The sequence below is a fragment of the Lepisosteus platostomus genome, chromosome 3, assembly GCF_059453375.1.
Source record: "Lepisosteus platostomus isolate fLepPlt1 chromosome 3, fLepPlt1.hap1, whole genome shotgun sequence".
Taxonomy (NCBI): domain Eukaryota; kingdom Metazoa; phylum Chordata; class Actinopteri; order Semionotiformes; family Lepisosteidae; genus Lepisosteus; species Lepisosteus platostomus.
Window position 1 is genome coordinate 33,648,952 of NC_142613.1, and position 26,848 is coordinate 33,675,799.

General features: G+C 37.1%; 1 protein-coding gene across 1 annotated transcript in view; it reads left to right on the forward strand.

Annotated features, from left to right (window-relative positions):
• The window catches only part of LOC148674773 (nesprin-1-like), a 229,771-nt gene that overhangs the window by 2,011 nt on the left and 200,912 nt on the right, over window positions 1-26,848 (forward strand). The window contains exon 2 of the mRNA XM_088625363.1: window positions 224-577. Coding sequence (XP_088481489.1) covers window positions 511-577 — 67 coding nt within the window. The 5' untranslated portion in view covers window positions 224-510. The remainder of the gene's footprint in view (window positions 1-223; window positions 578-26,848) is intronic.

A 26,848-nucleotide genomic window follows, 5' to 3' on the forward strand; every position in this document is an offset into this window, starting at 1 on the left:
GGCACTCTTCTTTGTCTGTTTTATGTATCTATTCATTTATTATAATTGTAAATTGGAGAATACAAATGCTGTCCTAATGTTTGTGTCTCCGTGTGACACTGGTGCTGACAATGTCGCTGCTGCAGCAGAAGAATAGCTAATGAGATGATGAGCTTTGAGCTCCTTGTGTTAGGGCACCTTGCTGACTTACACTAACAGAAGACTCTGCCTCTTTCCTTTTCAGGCGGTAGCTGAAGTCAGTGGGAGGAAAAAAGGACGTCTGCCATTGGCAGGGAAGCTCGAGCAGTATTGTCAAACCTGCCTTCCCATTGGCTGCTGCCTGACGGAGAATCAAGCCTTGCATTCTCAGAGCTAGAGAGACTCAGTGCGTGAGTGTGGTTCAGAGAGGCAGCTACAGGAAGGATGCCTTCTTCAGGGAAGTAGTGCAACCTCTTCATCCTGTCTGCATTAGCCTTTGGTATGGCATAGAACGTACACAAAGTCAAAGTCTTACGGTTCTGGAGAAGCACCATGGCCTCACCAAGACACTTTGGAAGGTCCCCAAAGGATATTGCAAATGTGATGCAAAAATTGCAAGGTAGGGCTTGAAGATAACCTAAATGTTCTTATTGGTTTCATTCATTCGAACGCTCGGTTTATTGCAGGCGACACATTACTTTTTGTGAGCGTGATAAATCGAAAATTTAATTTAAATGTATGTATCAGAATTAAAGGGGATAAGCATTTCAAAAATAATTCTGCAGTGCAGTATCTAAGTTCACTTACTTTCTACACTTAACTTTTTGGAACTTTTTGTATTTCAGTGTACAGTGGTAACAACATATTGATTGTGGCAGCTGTAATAGCTGTTGTGAAGTGATTAGCTGATGGGTTACAATATTCATCATATTTATTTTTCATATATCTAATGTAAATGAATCCTGTATTGCTGGAATTGTGTTTAAAGACACAAAAACTGAAGGTCAGCTGTTGGGTTAATTAATTAAACTCAATCAATTATTGTCATGTGGTGGATGTGACTTGGTATAATAATGGGCACTTCAGAATAATCTGTTGGAGGGAGTTTGAGCTGTTCATGAATGATCAATCATAATTAATCTTTATTCACGTTCAGTATTTATTTTGAATTTTATACACCACTTCCCACTGTTCCAGCTCCCTGTATCGATGTGGTGCTGAAGCTTGTCAGGGGCTGTGTGAACAAGGTGCATTGTGTTCTTCTGCTCATTAGAAGCCCAGACAGGTATACAGAGGGTGGGTCCTAAAAATCACAAAAAATTATCAAAAGCATTTAGAGGATTTTAAAGAAATCATTTCATTTCAGATTTCCTTTCATCATTTCATTCCAGAAGTTTATCCCAAACTGAGGTATGATCCCAGTATTAATGTACTGTAGTAGTAGGTAACAGAATTATCATGGGTGGTATTGTACATCTTTTATAAGTGACATGACAAGCGTGTTCCTGTCATCACTCTTCTGGACAGAAAAAAGAGCAGTAATGTTTCAGAATTAGAATTGTTTGTTAAATTATCTATTGTATTCACAGTTGGCTAACCATTACAGAAATCATTTTTGATAAGAGTTTGAAGCTTGGTACAGTATAGTTTAACAATTTAGCATTTCTTTAAATTGTATACTTTAATTATTGCAGGGCCCTGTGCTTATATTGTCTTCTGATGTTCAATTATTCAGATTTTCCTCTAAATAAGGCTTTTGCTTTCAACAATAAAAAGCCATCTAACGCTTTTAAATATTGGCTGCAGGCCTGCAGCTTTACTGTAATTAGAAAGTACTGTAGGTAATGTATGTTCCTGATGTTTTGCTGGAAGCACTGAAGTAAAGTGAATGCACCTTGCAGTAATATATTAACATGCAGCAGGTTTTAATGACGTCTATGTTAACTGGGTGGCATAAGAAACAAAGACAGCTTTAAAGTCTTTGAAATATCCAAAATAGAATGACCTGCACAGATTGTCTCCTGTATTTCCTGCAAAGATTCTGCAGTTTTGCAAGTGCTGAAAATGACTTTAGTCATCCACACGAAAACAGTCTCAATGTTTGTTTCTGCCTTTTTAGGTGCAGTCTCAGGTTAATAGCAGTCTTCCTATTATAAGGACAGCTCACAATGTGTTTGCAGGTTACAGACATTGTGAGGGACTGATAGGGCTGGAGCAGACAGTGGTATTGCTAATCCACTAAAAAGCTGAGCAAGGGCAGACTTGCATTCTGCCTAATCATTGCCAGTGTCTCTCTCACCTGGGTAATGAGATATGAGCTGTGTTTGCTCGGCTCTTCATGTTACTATATTTGGAAAATAGTAAAACAAAAAAATAGTTTTTTGCTTTCATTTAGATAGTCCTTAGGAATAGATGCATTTTGCTCAATTGCAATTCTCTTACAAAACCTTTTCGTTCTGTATATTTGTACCAACTGACTATACAAATGCATATACAGTAAGATGCAAGATGTACAAATGCATATACAGTATATATAAAAAAGATCTGAGTGCAATTTTTGTTGACGGAAACAAGACTTCCCTGAATGAAAGGATTTTTTATTTTGTTGTTCCAAAACTGGATGAAATCCACTGTTCTGTGGTGGTGCGTGGTTAGTATTACTCCCTCACAGTGCCCCACCCTGGGTAAAATTCCTGCAGGTGCAACCTGCGTGGAGATTTTCTGTCTCCTCATGTTTGAATGCGGTTCCTTTAGGGTGCTCCTGTTTCCTCCCACAGTCCAAAGACATGCTGGTAAGTGAATTGGCTTGTAGGAAAACTGGTCCTAGTATGAGGGTGTGTGTGTGTTTGTGTCTGTGTTTAGTCTGTGATGCCGTGGTATCCTGTCCAGGGTGTATCTCGCCTTGTGCCCATTGCTTGCCAGGTTAGGTTCTATTGTCCCCTTCAACCTTGAATTGAATAAAACATTAAGAAAATGGAGGATGAATGAAAATGGCCAACTATGAATATCAGAAAAAGTATTTTAGCAATGTGTTGTGTGTTCTCTTAACTACTAAAGATTAGCAAAAAGTAGAAAATGTACCACAAATGCCCATGCCTTCTTACAAGTCCACATATTATTTTGCTGCTGTCCTGTCAAAGAAGGATGAATTTATGTGCCTTGCCAGAGTAACGCTATTTGTAACAAATGTTTTCTTTTGCAGTCTGGGCCTTACCCGCTACTGCAGCAAAAAACTTTGGTTGGCAGTACAGTACAGGGTGTCACTGCAGATTGATAGTTTAGAGAGAGGCGCCGCCTGCTACTTGAGCTGAATACTTGATGCCAATGCTTTCCGCTGCTGTGCAGTGCCTGCTGAGGCACATGCCAGATTTGATTCAGAAGCGGAAGCCAAATTTGTTATTCAGAAGCATCAAAAATTTAAACATCCACTGGCTCAATAACGGGTCTCTGCTTTGAATGCATTCATGCAGCTTTTTTTATTCCCAATGACACTTCCTTTCAGTTCAGCGTGTGAAATGACAAAATAGCACTTATTGTAGTGAACCTTAGTGTGTCGGAAACATGACTCATTATGGATATTTGGCGTAGCAAGATTGCTTCTATGCTCTGGAAAAATTTGATTAGGAAAAAGTTAATTCAACTGATAATTTGTTTTTGTGTTACTGATTTGTTAAATTGACATTTTAAATATTTTTGTGCCATGAAAATTACAGACAGGAACCTAATTGAAAGAGTTCCTTTGACTGTTTATGCATGGTTTTTAATATTGCAGTATGTAGTTTTGTGTAGCCATGTTGTAGTAGTGTGCTTTGATAAGCTAGGCTTCAGTCCTCGCATGGTTACTAAGGAAGCCAAAAGCATTGCCTGCTGTGAGAGCTGTTTCTGCACATCTAAGGTTTAAAAGCTTCTCTTATTATTGACATTCTGTTTCTAAGAGACTGGCTTTAGCCTTTAACCAATTGTTACTTAGAGTTAACCAATACAGCTGAATGCTGGTGGTTGGGCAATGTCTTTATTTATTTTGTTGATTATTAAATGTGGGTATAGATTATGTTATACACTGGCTATATTGCTGAATGTGTATTAAGCTATGTTTATTATCAGTACAACATGGTGTTTCAAATATTGCCAAGAACATTTACAAATGTAGGAAAGTAGTGTAGTTTTGGCAGAATCTTTGTTTAATAAACTCTGGTCTTTTCCTTTTCTTCTAGAATATCACTAGGCCAAACGAGTGTTTTAAGAAAGAAGAGAGGGGCATTACAGCTTTTTGAGGTTGCAAAACCTTAAGTAACTCTTTACTGATCTTGGAAATGTTCCAAGTTCCCTTTTTGCTGGAGACATGCTTCTGGTGCAATAAAAGTTATTAGTGATTTAGCTTCTGTGCGACAATGTGACCCAAACCAATGACACCTCTTCCTTTTCTCTTGAATTCCACTTCAAAAGAGCAGGTAGGCTACGTTGCCTTTTACTGCCTTCTTTTGGTTCACGTTTGGTGGACTTCCTCAGAAAAAAACAAAACAATTTCATTAAGAAACATGAAGTGCAGTTCTCTACTCATTGATCCTTTAAATTTTTGTGCCATTGTGCAGTCATAAAATATATGGTTTCTCAATAAAAATCGCATTAATATACTTTCTTCAGACAAACCAATAATTGGATTCTCTGTAGTAAAAAGCAAACGGGTGTTATAAATCTATTAGTGCCCGTCCTTAGACGTTAGAAATCCATTTTTAAAAAGGAATCACGCTGATGAAATAACATTTGGTCTTTGCTTGTGAGATGTAAAGATGAGATTTCACTCTTTTAATAATCACATCAGCTCAACAAATATATAATGTGTTATACATCAGCTCAATAAATATATAATATATATGAAGTAGTGAGACCAAAAGAAAAGAAAAGGTAGACTATGTAAAAAGTGCATAGTGTAGGTGTGTATTGAGGCCCTGCAGTTAGCTGTTGAGGATGTGTACTGCAGTGGGATAGAAGCTGTTCTTGGGTCTAGTGGTCCTTGCTGTAAGAGTGCAGTACCGCCTGCCAGAGGGGAGGGGGGAGAACAGTTTGTGGCTGGGGTGGCTGGAAACCTGAATGATGGATTGGGCTTTACTGCGACAGCGGATGGTGTGGATCACAACCTATAATCCTCTGTGCCATTGCCACAACCTTTTGTAGTGCATCTCTGTCGTGCGTGGTAGTATTGCTGTGCCACACAGTGATGCCACTAGTGAGAAAACTTTTGTGAATACTGCTAACTCATTTATAACTTCAATAAACGATCAGATAACACTATGGACCTAGCTTCTGAGACAGTATTTATCATTTTCTTTTATAATATTCCTCTTATATTCAGCTCCATCACTAATATTGACTTCTATACTCTAGTATCTGATCACAGCAAGCTTGAATCAGACATGGATTGTTATTTATCTGTTCTAAAGTCTAAATTGTTTACCACGCTGTAAATTTGTTTTCTTGTATCTCTTAGTGTAACCTCATTTCCATGGCAACTGGTGTATCTAAATATAGACCAAGGAAAGGAGACACCTTGAGCTTGAGTCGAAAGCTCACCCTCTGTTTCCTGGTGACTGAGGTTGTCGTGCTGTACTGGCCATGTTTACTCCAGCCAGAAAGCTTTGCTGCTTTAAGTGATTTTTCATGGTTGTTAATATTTTAGTGGTAAACACAGCCTCAAAAATTAATTTACAATTAATTTAAATTAATTAAATACAATAAGATGTGGAATTGTATATGTAAATGTGTGATTGTATATGTAAATGTTAATCATTCATTTCTGGATTTCCACTGATTTAAAAAATCCCCATCCGAATGTCATTGTAGTCTAAAGTATGTTACCATAGTTACCCATTTAAAAACAGAAACTTCCCCTTGTGGTGGTACAACAAGAACACAGTTCCTGTTTGCTGCATATTAAAAGCAAATGGGCTTATAGTGTAGATCTTTAAGGCTTTTGAGTCCTTTTCAGAAAGAAGAGTAGTCTCTGTTTTTCTTGGTTGAGCAGTAGCTCCTGTGTAAAGTATCTTTGGATTTCTTCATGAGCATTCTTCAAGACATTCATGAGCATTCAACCAGTTCCTACTTTCAATCTAAACCCTGCAATTATTTGAAAGGTGCTTTGTTCCAGTTTATTATTGATATTTCTAAATGTTTGTCTTGTAGAAAGAAGAAATACACAATGAGGAGTGAAATCCTTTGAGATAAGTTTGCATCTGTGACTTAGAAATGCTTTCGTGTTATTGTGGAAGACCAGGAGATGATGAAGTAATATGCTTGTTTAGTGGGGTGTGGTGGTGGAACATGGTGGAACATAGGATTATTAAAAGAACTTTTGGTTGGTTTGGATATTTTTTGAAAACCCATCAATTTGACTGGAGTTGTATCTAATTTGTCAGTACCTGCTACTGCTTTTAGTTCTCAGTGCTTGGCAGTTTTTTTCTGTGATGTGTTACCATACAAAGTTAAAATTATTCCATGCTGAAAAAGAAGAAAGAAAACAGGTTTCGGCTGTGGAACCATCTCCGGGTGTCACACTACCAACTACCAACACAACTACCCAGCTGAACTACTTCAAAGTTAAAATTGACATGTTTGTCTTTGAACTGTCTAATTGTCACATTTGAACAGTGGCATCTAGATACCATTGTTGTACTAAAAAGAATAGGAAAGAAGCTCTCTTTGTTTGTAAACAATGTAGTTGTATATCCCTAAGTGGAGCATTGCCAAGGAACTTTTGCATTCAGGTTCCCCAACTAATTCTTTACCTTTGGTTAGAACTACAGAATGTTGAACTGTTATTGTAAACATCTGGCCTTCTTAAGTATACCAGAGTGACAGCACATTGCAATATTGGTTTTTCTAAAGTAATATGTTGCACTATACATTGTTCTGAATATACTTAAATAGAGATGTATATTTAAAAATATATCTTCATAAGCTCTGAAAATCCTATCAGTTATATTTTTCCAAGCATAAAGCTGGCGGACAGGACACCAGTCCATTGCAGGGCAGATACACAGACACACACATTCATACCTGAGGCCAATTTTCCCAGAAGGTAAGTAATCCTGCAGTATGTTTTTGCACTGTGGGAGGAAACTCCCAAGAACACAGGGAAAACATATAAACTCCACACAGATAGCAACCCATGAGCAGAATTGATACCAGAGCCTCAGCACTGTGAGGCAGCAATACTAACCACTGCACCACTGTGCCACTACTTGGTAATTCAGACTACAGTAGGTTACATGTATGCCATTTGTTTTTGGAAATCTATAAACAACTTGTAAAAGAAATAAAAATCATCAAATAATGGCATAAAAAGTCCACCATACAACAAAGTCCAGAAATTAAAATAGATCTGAATAAAGGTAAGTGGTAGTTAAAAAGGTTTAAGTTTTACCATTATTATTTACCATTACCCTTACCTTTCCACAAAGGATTCAACCCAAACAGTAGCAAAACAGATTGCATACTTGAAATGTAACAATCGAAAAGGTTGTAACTTGAGGAGATCATTTGGTTCAGCTGGTTGCTAGTAGTAATTACTGCTGCTACCCATAGTAGCATACCCATACTACTAGGTTAACATTATGTAGTCTTGCATGTTTATTTATGTACATAGTTGAGCAAACTAGTACTATAAGTAAGTAATAATGCCAAAATACACAGAAGTACTCAGGTTTCCTGTGATGTCGGGCTTCCTTTTTTCATAATTTGACATAGTGTACAGTGACATATTACAAAAGGCTACTAGTGTGTAGCCAGTTGTGATTTCTTACTTCCTCTATTCCTTCCTCCATTTTAGAAGGAGCAAAATGCTGCAAAGCACAGCTCCACCCCGTTTATGCCTAGAAAGTTGAAATGTTATAATATCGTTGTCTTTATATTAGTAATGACAGCAGTGTGATCGTTTTATTCCTTGAACTCATCAGGTCTCAGAAGCTCCAAGAAAACCAGGTTACCGCTAAGGGCGATGTGGGTAGAACAATAGGCGGCATTCTTCCTTCCTGATCAGGTTTCCAACCCAATGCCCTAGTAGGCTGATTGGAGACACTGGCCAGGGATGAGATGTTAAACAGAGGTCCTGAGGTACATGGTCACTTGGACACTTTCGTAAGAATCCCGCTGTTCCAGCTAAATTCCATCTTGGGCTCCCACCTTCCAATCTAATTTCCCCATTACTTCAGTTTGTGAAGAATTTCTCAGCCTTATTCTTCTGTGTAGTGGGGCTGTGGTACATATTGGTATGCTTTATGTAAAGCTCTTTTGGATAAAAAAACAAACAAATGCAATTAAATATTAAAATCATTATGTATTTAGATGTATAATTATGTAATAATCTCATATTTAATGTAACTATACTGTATATTCATGAACGGCCGAAAGAAGGTAGTAAAAGCAACACAAATGTTTACATGTGGTTGCTATTGCCTTGGCAACAAAATTAGGAAATGAGAAATATTAGAATCTTCTGAAGAACAGTTTTTCTGATATCATCAGCTGTAGTAAGCAGTACAGGGTTGCACATGTTTTTAGGGTGAGTGTACTTATTCCCAATGTTTTATGTCTAATAATGAATCTGCAGACGTTTTGCAACATGAACAAATGTTTGGAAAGCAAAGGAAGTTTTTATTACCCTATTAACCTGGCTTTACATCTACTGTACTTTAAGTCTTAACCCTGAATATAATCTTAATCCTAAACTTTGGTTGTCTTGTCCTTAACCTTGGTTGTAACCTTAAGCAAAGTTCTTGCCAACCTCAATTTTAGACTTTTACTCTAAATTTCCACCTACAATAATGTTTTTACTCTGCTTCCCGATGAATTGCTGTGGGTTACTTTTTAGCCTTTGAATGACAAACAATTTGATTATAAACGAAAAATGAGTGAGGATTAATGGAGCTGGCAAAGGTGTCTTAAATTCCAGATCTGATTAAATTGTTCCCTACACCACATAATTACTGTCTCATGTACAGTAATTGCTATATAGCCTATTATGAGAAATTGTTTGAAAAGGGATTGAAGAATGCAGAAGGTCCAGTTCAAGTAGCCTATAATCCTACAAACTACACTAGCTATTAGTTTCTTGCAACTTCACCTGACATTGTTCTCTCTTAGCGAAATATGTCACATAACCTTTTGTAGTTTTTAGTAATTTGGCCTCACATTATTATTACATGACATTTGGATCCAGTTTGGGATCCAACTGTAGATCTCACAATGGCCCACTTCTGAGTGAAAGACTGAGCGGGCTCCTTCCTCTTCACAACTTGCCCAGGTTCTTCTCTTGCACGTAGAATGGTTCCCACAATGCACACCACAGAATATGAATTTCAACGTACTCTTAGGCGCACAGACATTTTTCTCTTCATTAACCAAACACTGTCTGTCCACACCATTTATGAGGTCTTCCAAATGCCTCTCAGGCCACTGCTGCTGTCAGGACAGAAAGCTCTTATGTCTCGATCTGTGGTGTTATTCTGTTCTGTGACGAGAAGCTGTGCTACCTTGCCATCCAGCCCATCAGTGCTCTACTTGCTAATATCACCTGTCAGCCCTGGCCTAGAATGCCACTACTGTTTCTCATTAACCAAACTCTGGCTCTTACATTCTTGTTTTTGATGTCTTGCATATTACTTGTTGCACTGCATCCATGCAGCCTGCCTGTCCAGAACCTGTGACACACTTCAGTACAACATTTGCTACATCTTCTAGACACCTCAAACTTTTCTGAATCCAATAAGCCTGTTAGCCAGCTCAATTCAGCTCTAGAAAGGCCCCTTGTCTGCAGAGACCTCACTTTATGTCCTTCCCAGCGGGAGCATAGATGTAGACAGAACCTCTCTCAGCCAGCTTCTCTGTTATAATCTTCCGAATTACACTCACTCGGCCCAGCTGTGTCTAATTCTGCAGCTCTTATGCACTGCTCCTCCTTCTTTGCTCAAGACCACTCCAATAGTCCTGGTTTGAGCTGAGATGGTGGCTTTTTAAGGGAGCCCATCTCTAATTCCATCACCCCCGCATTACAGAATAAACTAAATAAATAGCACTACTGTAAATCACAATAGTCCTGTATCATGGTGATTTTACATCACACTGCATTTATAGGTCCTTTAATGAGCCATGGCTTGCGCTATCTAATTTAATTACTATTCTCTGTGGAAGAGTGCCATGACAGAACACTCTTTTGTTTCTTAAGCTGATGGTATTAGAGCCATGTGAGTGGAACCAGTGGCGAGAATTCTGGGAATCGTGGAAGACAATAAGAAAGCTTAAAAAGGAGAGAAGGCCAGTTGATTGATTTTGCCTGTTAGGTAGTTAACAATTAATTGATTCAAGGCTCTCACCCAGACATTTCTTGAAAGAATCCTGAGTTTAAGCTTCAGCGATATGGCCAAGTAGCTTGCTCCGTACTCTCCACAAATGACATCTGGCTTCAGTTTAACTGAGCATTCTGAAGAAGTCCACTAGTTTGAGAATTTTGAGTACAAGAAGCAGATCCCTTTGTCACCTTTTTGGTTCAAGACTAAAAGGTTCAGTTCTTCAGCATAGGATATTCCTTTAAGCCTGGGAATGTATCTGACTAATTCCAGAGCAGCAGTATCTGGTTTTATAATGTGATGACAATTTTAATAAATCATGATAAAAACAATCAAAGCTTTTATTTTTGCCCTTCTAGAACTTTTATTTTCTTTATTATTGAGGTGCACCGCCCCATGTAGTAACACCATCCCTATATACAAGCATTTCAAATTCTAGCATGCAGTGGTACTCCATTTGCTTTTAATTTTTGTGTCTAACATTCTTTGAAGACTTTTGTTAGGTTTTGAAAGCCAGGGAAGATGTAAGATCCTCTAACCAATTGAAACACAGCAACATGTGTCCGCATATCATCATTTAGACAGCTTGGTATTGCACGTTTTTTCTCATTAAATTTTCCCTGAGGAAGTCAGTTTGCAATTAGATGTCTGCAGTACTAGTAATTAATCTTAACAAATCCTCCAGGGTTTCTTAAGGCCTCCTTTCCTTTCCCCCTTTTCTTGTTCTTTCATTCTTTGTATTTCTAACCTCTCCATAAAAAGTATAAAAGCAATTATGAATGCCATAGTCTATGTTCATGGGCATGTAGGAACATTGTTACATGCATTTGTATATCTGTAAATTCTTCTTCAAACAATTGGCCCAAATGTATTTTTGTTTTAAAGCAAAAAAAAGCATAAACAAATATCTCATTATAATCTTGCTCACAGCTTGATTGCCTTCACATGCCCAGACATGTTAGGGGGGGATTAGTGAGCTTGGTCGGGCAGATTAAAGCCCAGTTTGGCCAATGACAACAGCATTTGTAGCCTTAAGAAGAAACTAAACAAAGAATCAGCTCAGTCAGAGATCAGACTTCAGTTATTTCAATGCTCTCGACTAAACGCAACTTCTGCATTTCATGCTTCTCATGTATCTAGTACGTGTACATTACTAGCACATCTGCGCACCACTCATTTGCCTTACTGTTTGTGTGAACAAGAAACCACCAACCCCAGTATTCTGTTATAAAACTCATAAAACAATAATCAAGCGAAATAAAACTAGAAGAGCCTTACCACCAGGTGTCTGGCATTTGCAGTTAATTATGTGTGTCACTCCTGACCATGTCAGGCATGTGTTGGTACTGTATGTGTCCAGATCATTAAGTTTTTAAGATAAGTGACATTTTTGCTAATCAATCACACAATTACTGCTAAACCAGAAGTTGAAATGCAACACTTACATTGTGTGGTAGTTTGACACATGAAATGTTTCATGACCTGCAGGTTCTTGTACATCTTGTGCAGACTGTATATAACAAATACATGCAGTTTAAAGAATATTTGAATTCCACAGGCACTTTCATACAGATGTACTCAATATAATGTCATAATACTTCAAAGTCCTGCACCTGTACAGGCTTTTATATAAAAACCTTGAACTCATAAAACAAAAAAATGCTTAGATTTGTGAGCCCCCTGAGTCTTTTTCCTCTCTCCTGAGGGATTAATGCAGATGAACAGTTTTTTTCAGAGATTGTTGTCTTTCTCTCTGCATATGCCATGTTTAACTGCTCTTTCCTACAAGCAAAGAAAGAAGCAAGCATTGGAATGTGGGAGAAATGACCTCTGAATGGGTTGCCTCTATTGCATCTGGATTAGGTTTTCTAAGCCTGAAACAGCTGGAAATCGCCTGCATAGTTGGCTTCTTGAAACAAAACCACCCAACTTGTAGTAACTTTGAATATAATAGCTACAGAAGTAGTCACAGGTATAATTAGGGCTCAGATAGCAATTCTGCTGTAGCTTAGACCTTGGCAAGCTGAGAATGTATTTTGCACATGCAAAGTGTGGTTTAAACTGTCCAGAACTGTCATCTAAAAGACATCTGAGGCCCTACCCATTTTGTAATAGTGTCTCACAGCCTTTTAAGCACCTGAGACTAGAGCCTGGTACGCCAAAAATGATGAAGGAGTTTGGTCACTCTAACACTGTTATAAATGTGATAAGGTCCAAACACCTCTTTCTAGACAGCTTACTTGAGACACAACAAATAAGAGCAAAAGTGGGCAATAATTATATTATAGGAAGGATCAGCTGTGATGTTTTATTCCAGTGAATTCTGCTTCCTAATGTAAGAGAGAAAACAAAGAAAGCACATCACTACAAGTCTGTGTCACCTCACAAAGAACAAGGTGTGCCATCTAGACTTCGGAGAACCTTGCTTATCTTGATCTGTGTATTTTTATGTCATTAAAATAAGACAGGAAGGTACATTTGTCTGGTGATTGCACTGTGAAAAAATAAACCAAACATGCAGCTTTGGAACACAGTTTGTTAAGTGTAATGTCTTCTGTTTAATTAAGACACTTTAAGTTGTTATTTGTTGATTATTTCATTTATTCATGATAGAAAGGAAACAAAATGTGATATTTAGTCATTTTGCCTTGATGTTTAATACATTTTCTCCTTTGGAATAGTGAGTAATAGTTCAGAATAATTATTTTCATTTCATTGAGTTTGAGTTAGTTATTTTGTGGAAATATCATTGCAAGGCTAGAGTGTAGGTATCTGGCCCATATTTGCACACTATGGTGACTGTAAGAGACACTTGTTTATGTCTGGTTGTCATGGCCGGTGTTGCATTACAAAGCTGCTCTCAGTTTCTTATTTCCTGATTGAGTCTTGTAGTCTTGGTTTCAATATGATTTTGTCACCTAGTGGCTTCCTCCGTGATCCAGCAGCATGGCTCTTCAGTGATCAAGGGTGTGAGGACCGCTGGAGGCTGCAGTACACAGGGGTTCTTCTCTCAGGAAGTGGCAACAAACCACTAGACTCATCGCACACCAGTGTTTTGTCAGTTAGCTCTTACATCTGATGGCGGTCTTTATTTTGTTGACCGCCACTAATGTCAAGATAAAAAAAAATTATCATTGGCACACAGGGGTTAATGAGTACGTAAACTGAGGGGAATCATACATTATGTGACCTGTTAAAAGTGTAAGTACATAAAAAGTCACTTTTGCACTAAATTGTTATCTGCACCATCAGGAGATGGAATTAACATGTTCCACTGTACGTTCAAATTCTTCAGACTTTTAAGAAAATTAGAGCAGAATTGCTGTGGCAAATCTAGTTGTAGAAACATGATGATGTACAACAGAAAGAATCCACCATGATGTGGAAATTCAAGAGGTTTTGTGCAGTTATATTTCTATCTCTATTACACGCTTTTCTAAGCCTTAGTTTTGCAGTCATCCAGTCATTTCTTTGATTTAATTACTGAGCTATTGGAAACTTTTCTTCTCTCTTTGTTCAGACCCGTGCTTGTTAATTGTGCAGTTTTTGTTTACTACAATGCTTGCTCTTTCCTTTGTAATAAAACTTCAGCCTGCTGAGTGACTCATAGTGGCTGTAACTTTAAAAGTAACAGCTCTGTGAATGAGTGGATAATCTTATCCCTGGCTTTAAGCCGATATAAAGGACTTCACAGTTTTCCTTTTGATGCTTAACAAACACTAGTACCACAGCTGCCTGCCTAAGTGGAACTAGTAAGGGGTTTTAGATTACTTTTACTTTAAAAAAAGCCCTTTCCAAATACATATGTCAATTGAGTAAGATAAGTGCTGCTTGAGTAGACTAAATTCACATAAATGATTCTACACTAAAATGACAACATACAGATACGCGTAAGATACAAAAAATACATTTAACCTAATCAAAAGATTTAACTGTAATTTTTAATATGGATGGCATTCTTCTGTGTCCATAGAAGATTAATAATCAGAGTTTTTTTTCAACAAAAGGGTTTTCTGTGTAGTTACGTCATTGTGCACTATGTTTAAGCTAAATTGGATTTAACAACCTAGTGGTACGCTGTTGCCTGACAAAATGTTGCTTAGAAAATGTTTTTAAATGTTCTGGTCAGACAAATGCAAAGTTCTGTGTACATGTTTGGTTTTGCAGTGCTTTTTAAGGCAAGCTTGTGGTATGTGAATTATGTGTTCTTAAATGATTGAAATATCTGCTAGTGTCTTTTAAACCCTCATGCTGACAGAAGAATATACTCTTCCTATATCTGTGTGGAGTTTTACTGTGTGTTCTGATTTCCTCCCAAAGACATGCGGTTTATGTCTGAATGGCTACTCAGAGTTGCCCCTCCACCGCCCCCAAAGTTTTTCTCCACAAAGAAGGTGACTGGACTCCCCACTGCTGGTTATATAGTGTAGTCTTGCTATTAGTACATAGTGTAACAGAGAGGCATTTTTGTCAAACAGAGGAGAAACTTAAAAAAAATACTGTTGACTGTAGTTTACATAGAAAAGATCAAAGCTTACAGACAAAAATGTTTGTTAAATGAAGGTTGCATTTCATGTTCCATCTAGCGAACACTGCGTGTTACAGGATGTTTATTGATGTCTTTAGAAATATGAACATTTCAATGAGTCATTTACTTTCTCTGAAAAATAAATGTGGGTTTCAGGAAGCAATTTTTATAGCCCTCTACAATATTAATATGCCTGCACCCACATTAGTCTAGAAATCTTAATTTAACATGTACTGTATGGATTCCTTAGCCTTAGGCAAACTTCGCACCTCATTTATCAGCAATGGCTAAATTAAGTTAAGATGGAGGTAGATTTTTGATGGATCCTGGTGGTACCATCAGTTTAAATTCACTGAACTATGTCATTGAGCTGAAATAATTAACAGCAGATTATTAAAAGAGTATTAAAAGCAAATATTAAAATATAGTTTATGTGTGGTCAATAGGTTAGAGCTTAATTCTAGTGACAGCTCCCACTATTGTTTTTTACTTGTTTAGGTAGAAAAAAAAAGTGCTGTTTGTTTCTTTTTCATTTCTATCTGGAATTGAATGAAATACATAGCATTTCAGAATATCCATTGTGTATATGAATATCCACACAGTCTTTTTTATGATTATGATTTATTGGCACAAATTCAATTCCAGATGCTGAGTAATATTCTGTTCCTTATAATAACTTCTTGCATTTATACAGTGTTTTTCATTTCACGGGATCCAAAAGCACTTTACATATACGAGGGGATACACTTCATCCACCGATGAAATGCAGCCTCCACTTGGTGACACATAGCAGCCATTATATGCCAACAGCCCCAGTCCACAGTGGCTTAGGTGGAGAAGTGAGATCACAAATTGAATTAAGAAGGAACTTTAGGGGGATCTCATTGTGCAATCCCACAGTTTGTTGGGGGGTTTTGGGGTAACACCTCTACTCTTAAGAACAGAGCTTTGGGATCCTTGGTAACAGATAATAAAGACCTTAGTTTAATGTTCATCCAAGGTTCAACACTTAACACAACAACGACCTTGGTTACCATACAAGATAATTGTTTAGGACGCTCTGGTCTGGAAGGGGGAGCACCACCTACTAGTCAACAAGCATAGCTTACAGCAGCAGCCAGGTTTTCCTTAGATAACTCCCACGCAGGCACTGACAGGCCTTTGCTTAGCTTCTGAAGTGCATCCATATGCCGGAATGAATGAAGCTCTTGAAAAGCATAACGACAGACTGCACAATGTGCATGTTAACACCATGCTTCACCTCTTTTTAACAGACATGTTTTATGTTCATACCACATCCATTATCATGTCTGAAATAAGGTAGCAGGTGAAGAAATACTTCACGCTTTTTCCCAATTTAAAAGTAAAAACTCAGGCCTGACCTTCCAAACCAATTGCACACGAGAATCATACTACAGTACCTCTGCAGTGCTGAGGAATGTTTTGCACTCCTGTTGTCTGGCTGCAGCAAGCTGGCAGAAGTCTACTAGGTGAGGCTGTCCTCTGCTGATTGTCTTTCACCAGGTCAGTCAAGGGCAAAATGGTATTTGCCAGTGAATAAAAGAATGCGACTGAGTTACATTTTCATAAAGATAAAAAGATCAAAAAGCAAGCCAGTGCAGCTCAGAAATAGGTTAATTTCTATAATTCAATGGCCATTTAAAAATGAGCGGCAAGAACAGTTCTCCAATCTGAAAACAAGGTTCTTAATTGTACAACGTGGATGAATTTTTAAAGAGTTGTTCAATGACAGCTTTTCAGTATGGTCATCCTTGATTCCATTTCTACAGAGAAAATGATTAATTAATTATTTATTTCTAAAGAAGCCGGTAGGCAGATGTTGTTGTAAAAGGGTGCAATATCACACAAGAAGAAATGGAAAATATGGCTGTTTGCGAACAGGTGTATGATAGTGGTTCACAAGCTGTGGTAGAATGATTTAAGGCTAAAACTGTCATCTCTAAAGTTATTTTAAATTGAATAAGCTACGCAATATATAGTAAATTCATTTACACACATGCACAGCTATGCCTTGCAAGTATATGTGCTGATATCATGACTACAAAATTCACATAATCTAAGGAGTGTACATTACAAATGTTAACTGAATGGAGATATTTTTCTCTGGATGTGGAAATCCAGTATAATAACAAAGTCCAAATAACCCAGAGTACCATCTGGTGGGCCTGAAAATTGAAAATGGGTCCTCGCACTTGAAGAGGATAGCAACCACTGGTCTATGACAATAAGTAAAGCAATAAGTAAATAAATTAAAATTAAGAAGTAAATCTCGATTCAAGTGGCTGGTCACATGAATTGCTAGGGAAGCATGCAGTTCCGGGGAGGCAGTGATATTGGTGGGGAATCCATAATGATCGTGACAGCTTTGCTTCTTTTTTCATTGACCACTAAGGCCAAAAATATATGAGGGCTCACGTTCTGTCGCTGGTCTGTTTTCAGCTGAGTGCCTTTGTCAGTGTGCCTGTCATCTGCTCTGGGAATCGGTCATGAAAGAGACCATTCAAAACACAAATTCAAATAATTAAGCTGTCTTGCAGTGGAGAAAAAAATAAGAAAAACAATAAACATTAAAGTGCTATAAGGGTTAGTGGCACAAACCTGGCAAAACAGCCCAGCAATTGCAAACTAGAAACAGTTGTTCAGGTACCGTAAGTAGAAGATGGAGGACTCTGAAGATAAAAAAACACACCACCATGTTGTGCAATATGGAGTGTGTTTTGAAGTTTTGATCTAAACTTCATCAGGAAATGCTAAAGTTAGATACAATGAATAATGATATTCATTGTGGCACAGACTATTTCCACTTACAAAAGACCTAAGCAGAACTGGTGTTAATTTACAGTGGTGTTAGCACCCCTGTACAGGACTGTTGCTTCTCTCTGAGAAGCAGGTGATACTTACTAGGCTTTTGTGTGTTAAAAGCAACTGGCAAATACAAGATGCTTCAGGGTGCTGTTTTTTGTCAAGGCATTTGACAGATGCGGAGAAGCCTACTTCTACAGATGATCAGAATAACAAAGAGGCAAATGTTTGGTTAGCTTAACATCTCAAACAAGAGCATCATGTTGTATTTTTTTGGTTACCAGTTCTAAATGTTTGCTAATTTAAAATGGATTCTTTATGTTTTGTTATGTGTTCCACTTGTATTTAGTTAAATAATTATGCTACGCTGCTACTTAATACTCAAACAATATAAAAAAACACTCTTTCCAAAGTCATTTAATTGCTTAAGGAAAAGCAAGTATTACCTGAAGGAGCTTTTTCACAGTGTCAGCAGCACATGCTGGAGCTTTCAGAGATGGCTGACAAATCTCAGGCTTTAGTCATCTCACATTGTTATTACTGTCATCCTCCTCTTTCTACTGTTCTTAAAGATAACAATGTGAATTGAACTCACTGCGTGTTTTAGACAATTTTACCCTCAGGGATTCCCCTCATGTTCTGTTGATTTTAAAAAAGTTTTTCAATTTTTTAGAATTTTGAAGTGCCTCAGTAATGTTGCTCCTGATCATATACTGTAGCTGAAGCTGTTATTTTACCATGAAAAGAGCAGACAACAGTTAAGATACTGTATGCATCTGTCTTAGATGCAGTGACTACACTACAGTCTCAAATGTTATAAAGAATTCACAGATGATCATGATTCTTAATATCTTGGATGTTACTTCAGAAGTAGAACTGATATAGAAGCTGGATCCATAATTCAATGGAAGTGATGTGATCTTTTCCTTGTCACTTCCATTTCATGAATTAATTAAAGATATTTAACCAGTTAAGATGTATGGGACATACAGTACTGTAGATGTAAAAATGTGTAGATCCAGGAGTTGGTGACATCAGGAGTCACACAGTTATGACAGTCGGTCACTCTACCAACTTTTTTCAGACGTTCTGCAATATTTATAATAGTTGTAATTACACAACCATCAGCAACACAAAATACAGGGTTAAGTATTGTCATGTGCTTCTTCTGGTGCTGCCAAACCTTTTAGTTTTGTTTTTTAAGTAGAGAATGTTTGTATTTCCAATTTAAAAAAAAAAAGTGTAGTATAGGCATAATTTAACAGACTTTAAGGCATTGTCGATGCACCTGCCTGGCTGTTTCAAAGGTTATTGGTGTGGCCATGGATTCAGGAGGCAGTGAAAATGGAGGCACATTCAGGTGGATGTGATATGTGAGGTCCTGACATGATTTTGTTCTGTGTTCCTTTCTTTACTCTCAAAGTACTACAATCCCTGGCGTCACCAGCCCATGTACCAGGGGACAGTTGAGAGTGGAGAGGCAGCGCATGTAGAGTGAAAAGTGTGTATCTGTTGGACTCTTCACCCCCATACTTGACTTCTTTTGATTGAGACAACTTACTACAATACATTTATTGGACACTTTACTTCCTCTCTAGGCAATTTTTTCAAATTGCAGATCTTCATTCATTTACTGTATGCTAGGCAAGTAGCTGTGATCACACTTTTTTTTTAAAAAGTCTAGTATGTGCACAGCTCATTTTGTAATCTGAGGACTCTGTACCACAGCAAACTACAGCTATCTATAGTTATAACATCGATAGCACAAGCAATCTATAGTTTGTGCAGTGCTAGCTTTTTTTATATTTGAAATAGTCATATACAGTAACAGAGTAAATATACAACAACAGCTGTATAAATTGAATACAGAATATGTTTTCTTATATTTATGAAAATAAAATGTACAGGTATATTCATATTATATTGGAAATTATCTTTAAAAATCAGCACATTTTTAAATTTATTTTTGGAAGAAAGGGTTTTAGGAGTCTTTTTTCTAATATCAAAATACAGGGAAGTGCACATGTGGTGCTGGATCAAAAGCTTAGTGAGCCTGACCTAATTTTGTTGTTGATGGGAGAAGATGCTGAATGCTTCCTTATGAACTTATATAGTCTGTGTTTACATCAGCAGTATCTTCAAAATAAAACAAAAAATGCTTTTCAAATAATTGCAATTATATAAGTCATTAATAGAAGAAAGTGGGTGAATAATTTACAAAATTTTAAAGGTGGAATTCCAGTTTCTGCAGTACTTCACAAGATGCACGGTGTGTATATTTATGTGGGTTCAGGCTGTGTTGTCAGAGACAGTCTGGAGAAATTCAGATTTAGGAAAATTAGCAATATTTCCTGAAAGTGCTTCAGTTCCCAATTTGCTGCTAAATGTCTTTCAGTACAGAGGGATAACTAAACCTTATGCAGAATGTAACTTATATTTGTTTATTTTTATATTTTTACTGATTATTGTCTCATAAAACTAAAGATCTCAGAATTAATGTTTAACACATGCCAAATGCAGTATACGGGGACAGTAACAACAGAAATTGTGCCTCCATTAGTCCAAACTGCTGTTTTTGCTTTGCAGTCAAGCTCTTTGTAATTGTGATCATGAGATTAATATGAATGGAAAGTACCATATAAAATATGGTAAGTGTTATTTTGAGGGTAATTCCAAGTATACATTTAGTCAGATTAGAAGAAAAACATACTTTGGGTTCAACCCAGTGCTGAAATAAAAATGCACATAGCATTGAGAATGAACATATAATTAACACTGTTTCAGATACTTTTATACGGTGAACAGCTGCAGATCTACTGACCACTGCAGAAGAGAAGCAATGATTAACCAAGGAGAGAAAAAATCCCTGGAGCATAACTGCATAACTGGTTATTTGTATTAGCAAAATTTGTAATTACACTTTTTAATTTCTAGATAAGTGCATATGAATCCATCCATTCATCAATTTTTTCTAACCACTTTATCCAGGTCACCTCGGCAAGCAATGGGCTCAAAGTGAGGTATACCTAGATGGGATGCCAGTCCATCACAGGACAGATAGACACAGACACAGACACACACACAGTCACCCCAGTGTCACTTTTCCCAGAAACCCATGTGACAATGGGGAACATAGAAAAACTCCATGCAGGTAACACTCCATGTCTAGAATTAGGTAAGATAAGATCACTTTATTGACCGTATACAATTTCTTGTATAAGGAAATTGTCTTTTCGCATACCCCAACTTACTCTCCATGAGACACACAGACAGGGAGAGAAGCTTGGGGTCAGAGCGCAGGGTCAGCCATTTATATGGCGCCCCTGGAACAGTTGGGGTTAAGGGCCTTGTTCAGGGGCCCAGCGGAGTAGGATTCCTCTGCCAGCCACAGGATACAAACTGGCAACCTTCCAGCCACAGGCGCAGATCCTTAGCCACAGAGCCAATGCCCCGCCCCCGGTTCTGTGAGGCAGCAATGCTGTGTGTATGAATCCCTTTCACTAAAACACTATAAATTATAACTGAAATAAATTACCTATGGAGGTAATAATCAAAATGATTCATTTTCATACATTTAGTTATTTTTGTATTTGAACTGGTTCTACCATGGAGATCTGGTGGTATAACTTACTCAGTTATTGACTTATGCGGTGGACGTGCATGAAGAGAAAAGGAGAAGACAGGCAACAGGGGAGGAAGAGGACAGGAGAAGAGGGCTGAGATGGCCTGAATTTTCTGCTGAGCTGATTATAAAAGAATAATATACATATGCTACTGCTTGATCTATGATTTTACAAGGCAAAACAAGTACTGACGTCTAGCTGGTGCTTTGTCTTGATAGGAAATGGTTACTTATGGCCACTCAACTGCTGAATTTGATGTGGGGATGAGAGGGAGGAATCGCCGCAAAATACTGCTTGTAGGCAGTGTAGTTGCTATAGCAATCATTAAAAAATGGTTTCTTGCAGGTTTTGTTGTAGACCTTTTCTTCTTCTTCATTAATTAAGTTTGTGACGGGGGGAGCCTTAATGAGGGTATAATAGGGATTTGGTATGTTGAAGTGGACGCATATGTCGTCTGGAAAAAGAAAAGGTAAATGAACGTCTTGATTTATTTACGAGGTTTGTTATTGATACATGATAAATATAATTGGTAAATGTAGAAAATGTCTTGAAAGAAAAGTACATTGTAAATTACGTAATAAATAAATTAATTGCATCATGGAATTATGGAATCGTGGAACTCTTTTTCATCTCGCCTATAATGAAATTAAAATGTACAGTATTTTTGAAATGAGTTAATGGACATGGATGATTGTAAACACCCTCTGCAGTGTTTGTAATTGTTTTCCATGCCTATTAGTTTTATATGCCTAACCCATTTTTGTTAATTTATATTCTGCATCAAGAAACTTGACACAAAGCAATGCATAAAATCACATTATGTTGTTTTGTAGTAGGTATCTGTTTGATCATATTGATGAAAAGTGGACTACAATCTCTACAATATTCTTTTTTAATATTGTAGGTCTAATATTGTAGATCTGTTCATCGATTGTTAAAGTCAGTGTTATGTGAATCAGTCTTTTCTTTTTTTGTCCATTTGAATAAATTAACCACTAGATGTCACTGGTTTATCTGTGTCTCATTTTGAGCCAACTGTATGAGCTGAAGTATTAAATCTGCTGTGTACGAATGTTCTCTGTCACAGATATTCACAGATATGTTGTAATGCTTTAAAATACAACCATCATATTTATAATCTGTATTATATATAAAACTGATGGCTTCTTCTAAGGTCATGAAAATTATGCCTAGCCAGTTACTGCCTCCGCTAGATTATTTGCAGATGTACTTTGTTGAAATGCTAGTTTTGTGCTGTCTGTGGCTGTAGGCTAATTTGCAGACTGGAACTGTTGGGATTAACTCTCAGTGAGTACAACATCTTTAAAGAATCTTGCCCCCAAACTGCAGTCCTCCAGTTGCCAAAGGTGTAATGTAATCAGTCTCTGAGTCAATAAGTTTTTTCATTGTGTCCCGCAACTAAGCATATTACAGAGTGGAGATAGAATTAAAAAAGCTAGTATTATAGATTTATATAGAATTTTCTTCTTTTCTTCCATTCCTTTGTCTTGGTTTTCTGTGAGTGCCCAGGGGTTGTCAGTTCTTTCTATATGCAGTATTGTTTATCATAGATTGAGTTGCTTTTATCAGTAAATAACGTCTTTCATTTTTATTTTCTTTAAATAAAAAATATACCAGATTGTCATCATTACAAATTGGAATTTAAATGAGGTTCTGTGAAATTTACCAGATGGTCTAGATGTAAAATGTAAAACCCATGTTTACAGTATTTTGCACACATACTGTAACGTGAGATAGTTTCTTCTATATTTTCAGAAACCCAGCAAAAAATGGAATATTTGCATGGCTTCAGCATATTTCCAGTTGGTAATCAGAAAAGAAGTTGCAGTATATTTTAAAGGAGTTTAATTAGTTAAAAGGTCATTACAGGAAAAATAGTAAGGCCGGTTTAGAGACTTTAGTTCCGGTTTCAGCACCAAAGACAGCACCCAAGCACCTGAACCTAGACTGTTATTTCCTCTTTTGAAACCTTAAAATAGCAGCTCTGCATCTTCCATCAATCCATCTTCCAACTGCTTCTTCCAATTCAAAGTTACTAGGGAGCCAGAGCCTATCCTGGCAAGCAACGAGCCCAAAGCAGTGTAAACCCTGGACAGGACACCAGCCCATCACAGGGCACACAAACTCACACTTAGTATGTCTTGGACTGTGGGAGGAAACCAGAGCACCTGGAGGAAATCCAGTTGAAAACGGGGAGAACGTGCAAACTCCACACAGATAGCATCCCAGATCTAAAAAATGAATTCAGGGCCCCAGTGCTGAGAGACAGCAATGCTAACCACTGTGTTCCTTGCCACCCACAGCTATAGATCTTCATCTACCTAAATATACTGAACATTAAAGGACTCTTATGACTCAACAGAATTCCAGCTATAGAACTCATGTACTCATGCTGATCCTGGCTTTTTTGAAAGATGAGTATATGATAGTTATACTGTGTACACACTGCTTGCTAGATTTGAGCCTAATCAAACATTTATGATCTGGGGTGACTGGTGGCATCTTGGGATCAGAATCCAGTGAACTGGTTTGTCTAGGCTGTACCTGAGGAATGAGACAAAATCACTAAGTGCAAAGCACCATTTGATCAGCACCGTAACTGAGAGGTGTTAACCAGCATAATGAATTTTCCTACGCCATGGTTATTCAATAAAATATAACTGCATCTTATGCAAAAACGTTGCCATTTTATTGATAATAACTTTGTAAATTTGTTGCGGTTTTAAGCAAGATTTTTGCTAATGTTACATACTGTATCTGATTGCTAAAGTATAAAAAACAACAACATGAGCAAATGTGTTTCTGTTCTGGTAAATCTTCCACTTCTATTTTTATTTCTTTACAGAGTCATTGAAGTATTAGAAGAATGACTCATAGCATAATTTTATCTTGTCTTTTCTAAAGCACTAGCTTAAATGTAGCTTGTGGTGGTCAAAGAATAAAGCATGTCTTTTTAGGAAGATCACGAACTGTGATGTGCTGTGTAGATTCTGAAGAGATAGGTAAGGCAGTATTCAGGAACACAGCTGTTGCCAAGAATATTTCTTTGCTTCTTGTTGCCATTCCTTCAGCTTTCAGAATTGTAAAGTAAGGTGTGTCATGTTTGCGAACCTACTAGTGTGTGTTTGCAACATATTCACCTCATTAGGAATGAAGTTAGATAAGTTAGTACATAATATCATTAAAATATTAGTTTGACTGGTGTGGGGGATGGAACAAGCTATCCAGCCATGATGTTGAAGTTACCCAGCTTCTTTCAAAACATGGCTGCATGAGATCCTGAGATCAAATATCTACTACCACCAAAAGAGTCTAATTTTTCTAATTTTTAATCTATTTTTTTTATTTCTAAAATTTCTAAAAATTTAATCTAATTTTTAAATGCTTTGCAAGCCTAAATGCATGAAACAAAGTCTTCTATGGCATCAGAAACCAAAAAGTATTTTCTTGCCCGTGGATGTCCATACAATTGTTTTATTATTATTTTGCACTGTGCAAAGGAATAACTCCTTACTTAATGTAAACAATTAGATCTGTTTCTAAAAGTAAAACAGCTAAAATAATGACTGCCAGCCAGCTTTTATTGTCAGCCTCATCCACTATCTTTATTTTTTTCCTTGTGGTACTAATAAAGTGTTATATTTGTGGTATCTGACTTTAATCCAATGAGGATGAGTCAAAATTGAAACTAAAAGTTGCAATGCAGACATTTCAATAGTAAATAAGTCAAGTGAGGATGATGATGATGATGATGATGATAATAATAATAATAATACTTCCAATCGATAGGAATATGTTCTGTAAACTGTTTTGTCAGAGATTCCCTTTCAAGTCCCAGCGAGATTTATTAGGATTGTCAGTGTGGTGTCTTGGTGTCTTGGCACTCTCGCCATACTTTCCGTGGACAATCTTTCTCTTTATGGGACAATGAGTGCAGCTCTGCCTGTTTCTGCACAGGGTCAGTGTTGCTAATGTGGGCTTGATGAGTAATCCTTGATGAAAGGATTTAAATGTCTTCCAGTCCCTAAAAGATATCGGATATGCTTTTATTTCAGTGCAATAGGTTTAAAAATTATGATTTTGTAAAGGTCATGTCCTGGTTAATTCTTAAAAATGTCACATTCTGAAGAAAACCAATAAGTTTTAAACACTGCCGTGCATAGTCTGTAATCCTAATGCTGCATTTTTTATGAGTCATCAAAAACTTTACACAACTTTATGCAACAAAACTTTCCACTGAAAGATATGCAGCAGCTCAATCTTTTCAAGAAATTGTGTGACCAGTTTATAAAGGTCTTCCTTCTGAGATGTTGGCACTGTCACTGGGTGAAGTCAAAAAGTTAGGAACAAGAGGGCAATTCAGATTAAATGCGAGAGTATGTTGTAAGTGGGTGAGGACTAGCTAAATTGTGCCTGTTTTTGAAATAGACTGAAGAAGTAGTTACAAGAAGCCTATTGTTTGTGACAGATCTGGGTCACAAATCTGAAGACTTTGTCTATGATAGTGGAATAGTGCCAGGATCATGAGTTTTCTAATCTGTCTTGTGAGAGACTCACTGAACAACACACTTGAATGTGCTTCCTTAAATTAATAATAAAACGCTTTAGAAATGACTTCTTCTCAGGAATCAGCGGTCCCTCTTCTTACTATTTATTCTGCATGAGTAAGAAAGATTATAAAACAAATCTATAAATATTACAATAAGGCAGGTATTTTTTTCTGCAAAGCTTTGGAACAGCTAACATGAGTTTATAAATTAATAAATACGTTTTTGTCCATTGAGTCAGAACATAATCTTTGAGAGTCAAAACCTGCACGACACATAGTGTGGGACAAATTTCCATGTTGTATTGTTAGGGAGAAAAAGGGCCTGTAGTCTAAAGACTAGTTGTAGAGTTGTAGTTCAATTTGATCTGTTGGGTAGCCATGTTTGATTAGACAGAAGATGTCATATGAGGATCTCTGAAGTAGATGGATCTAAAGCAGACAGATGGCCAGTGTTCTAGAAGAGATAATTGATTCTGATATTAAGGATGTATGACAAAAATGAATAAAGAAGACATTCAGGACATTTGTAAACACTATTGGTTTCATCTGGTGATTACAATACAGTATATCACTGTAGAAGATATATTTTGTTTCAAAGAATTAAAGTGAAGGTTACATAAACAATCAGTTGTCTATGTAGAAGAATTGTTTTAGTTTTTTTCCTTAATCCATGCTTCCAGTTTAAGCCATAGTATGTAATAAATACAAAAAATCTGTGTTAGACTACTCATAAGCCCTTTTCTTTGTTGAGTAATCCTCTCCACCCCTGCAGCTGGCCTAATGCATTGTTTAGCTTTTTACATTTCTTTCGTTATCAGTCTAAACAGTAAGTGATAGACTGAGCAGAAAATGTTTAAGGAATATCATTATATTCAGTTCTTGTGTGCTTTTTCCAATTGATGCAGTTTTTGCTTACAATGGATTTCACACTGAAAAAACTGCCCATTCAGCATGTTACAGTCTATTGAAAGTGCAGATAATAATCTCAATAAGAAGACAATCATAA